The 2,142-nt window shown below is 41.6% G+C and overlaps 1 protein-coding gene across 1 annotated transcript in view; it reads right to left on the bottom strand.

The window, feature by feature from the left end:
- Nucleotides 1–2,142, bottom strand: part of ARHGAP42 (Rho GTPase activating protein 42) — a 248,484-nt gene that overhangs the window by 21,955 nt on the left and 224,387 nt on the right. The window contains exons 18-19 of the mRNA XM_030887682.2: nucleotides 1,621–1,780; nucleotides 227–371 (exon numbers count right to left, since the gene is read on the bottom strand). Coding sequence (XP_030743542.1) covers nucleotides 227–371; nucleotides 1,621–1,780 — 305 coding nt within the window. The remainder of the gene's footprint in view (nucleotides 1–226; nucleotides 372–1,620; nucleotides 1,781–2,142) is intronic.

Raw genomic sequence — 2,142 nt, 5'->3', positions numbered from 1 at the left:
GTGGCATTGGGAAAATGAATTTTTTTCCTTTTGTAATAACAATAATGAATTTGTTTGCCCAAAGAACCTTGCAACTACACAGACAGAAAATACATAAATGTTAGGGGAGGGGTGGTTTGGGAGTGAGGATCACTGAGAACAATTTTCTATTTCTCCCTAATGACCAGTAGGGTGAGGGGCGGCTGGATTAAAGGATGAAGACAGCAGCTCTCTAAGGCCCACTTACTATCTGGTTCCGCCAAGCATGGAGTATACCTCCCTCTGGGCTTCCGGGAACCTGTAGAAAGGCAGATTGCACGTGCCCTCCGGGACCCGGATCGGGACTGGGGCTGAGGAAGAGGAATGTTTGGGTCTGGGGCAGTGTGAAAAATCTACACAGAAGAAAAACGGAGAAAGTCAATCAGAGGGTGGAATTACCAGCATCATCCTAAAATAGGCTTCGAAGGTTATTAATAATCTAACTAGACACTACTTACTCTGCTGCACAGCATGAGCTACTTGACATAGAAAAATAAATATCCCATAGCAATTATAGCTTCCTTGCCCATTTATAGTGAGCACCATTTCTTCTCTTGGTTGTTGTATTTTTCGGTTTTACCTTCCCCCCACCTTTTAAAATTCTCCTACACAACCCTCGAACCGTGAAATTCAGTTTCCAATCATTTTCAGGAAACCTTTCATATATGAAAAGATGTTCAAGGCAAATGCACTGGCTACTTTTATCACAATGCTCTCTCTGCCCTTCATGCTCGGAGGCACATAACCTGTCGGGCACAGGCTCATTCTGCATCTCCTCCCAAAGAAGAGGCCAGCTTGCTCTTGGCGCTAAGCTGGCAACGAGGCCATGAGCTGCTAGCAGAGCTCTCACAAAACTGCAGTCTATCAGAGACAGTCCCTCATTATCATTCCAAGCCCTTCCACAGGCATGAAGAACATTCTTCTGCAGACACTAGGGACAGACCGGAGGTAGGAAGGAGAATGGCCACATTGTCAAAGGAACTAACTCAACATGAATAGATCACAAACGGTCAGGTCCTAAGTGGCCTCATCCGCTTAAGAAACCCATCCATCTGTGCTCACATTTTCCCATTTCCATGGTTATTCCTTGAAAGAAACTCTTCTTTGGGAATGGATAGGGGGAATCCATCAACATAGTTTTAATCTTTCACTGTATTGAGAATATCGCTTGTACTCTGTAACTAAGAACCTAATTCCTGAGGCTAAAAGAGACAACTGAAAAAGATTTAGCCACAAAATCATTTAAAAGTGTTCTGTGAACAGAAAAGAGGGAACTGACTACATAAATGCCCAAGAAAGGCTCTTTGAATCATAAATGATGTAGAGAAGGGAGAGGGGGGCATGAAACCCTCTACCTGGAGGATTTTGAGAAACACGACTTAAGAACAATCCAAGAAAAAAGGAAAATCAAAGTTCTCACAAAGAAGTGGTTTATTCAACATGTAAATATGACTACTAAAAAAACCAGCCAAACAAAAACACTACTATTTAATAGGAATCTATCATCGTAACATAAAAGCTCATACAGATGATTCGAAGGCACAATTCCCTTTTAAACCCAACACCACAAATGTGATACTTCCCCGTGAAAATCCAGCCTACCTTTTCATAGTGCTCAATCAAGATTTCAACCACGATATTCTGGAACTTAATATTCATCATGGCCGCCACGGTTTCTTCCTGCGCTCTCATCAGAGTGGGGCCGAAGATGACGCCCAGGTTTGAGACCGTCATGAGGTTTTGTTGGCTATGTAGCGATACTCTGCAAATGAGCAGCAGACATCGTAACTTCAATGCTGAACACGTGGGCAATAGTCTTGCTTATCAAATCTGTGCTATACGTCACATGTGCCAGGGCAGGCTAATTTTCTAAAAGGGTCAATTTGAGTCACTTATCCCCCTACCTACCCAATCTAACCATCGTAGATATGGTCTAAAAATGTGTCAAAAGTTAACATAGTCTGTGTACAATATAAACTGAAACATGAACATATAATAAAATGTTTAATTTATTGGAGTGAAATATTTCTTGACGTATTTTAATTCAAGTACAATTACCCTAGAAAGATGATTAGCTATTTGGCACTTGACATCTTCTATGGCATTGCGCTTCTATTAGAATAG

The sequence above is a fragment of the Echinops telfairi genome, unplaced genomic scaffold (genome assembly GCF_000313985.2).
Source record: "Echinops telfairi isolate 266 unplaced genomic scaffold, ASM31398v2 ScPeMD7_7421;HRSCAF=8459, whole genome shotgun sequence".
NCBI lineage: Eukaryota > Metazoa > Chordata > Mammalia > Afrosoricida > Tenrecidae > Echinops > Echinops telfairi.
The sequence above is the reverse complement of the archived record's forward strand: the minus strand, read 5'-3'. Positions and strand labels throughout refer to the sequence as shown.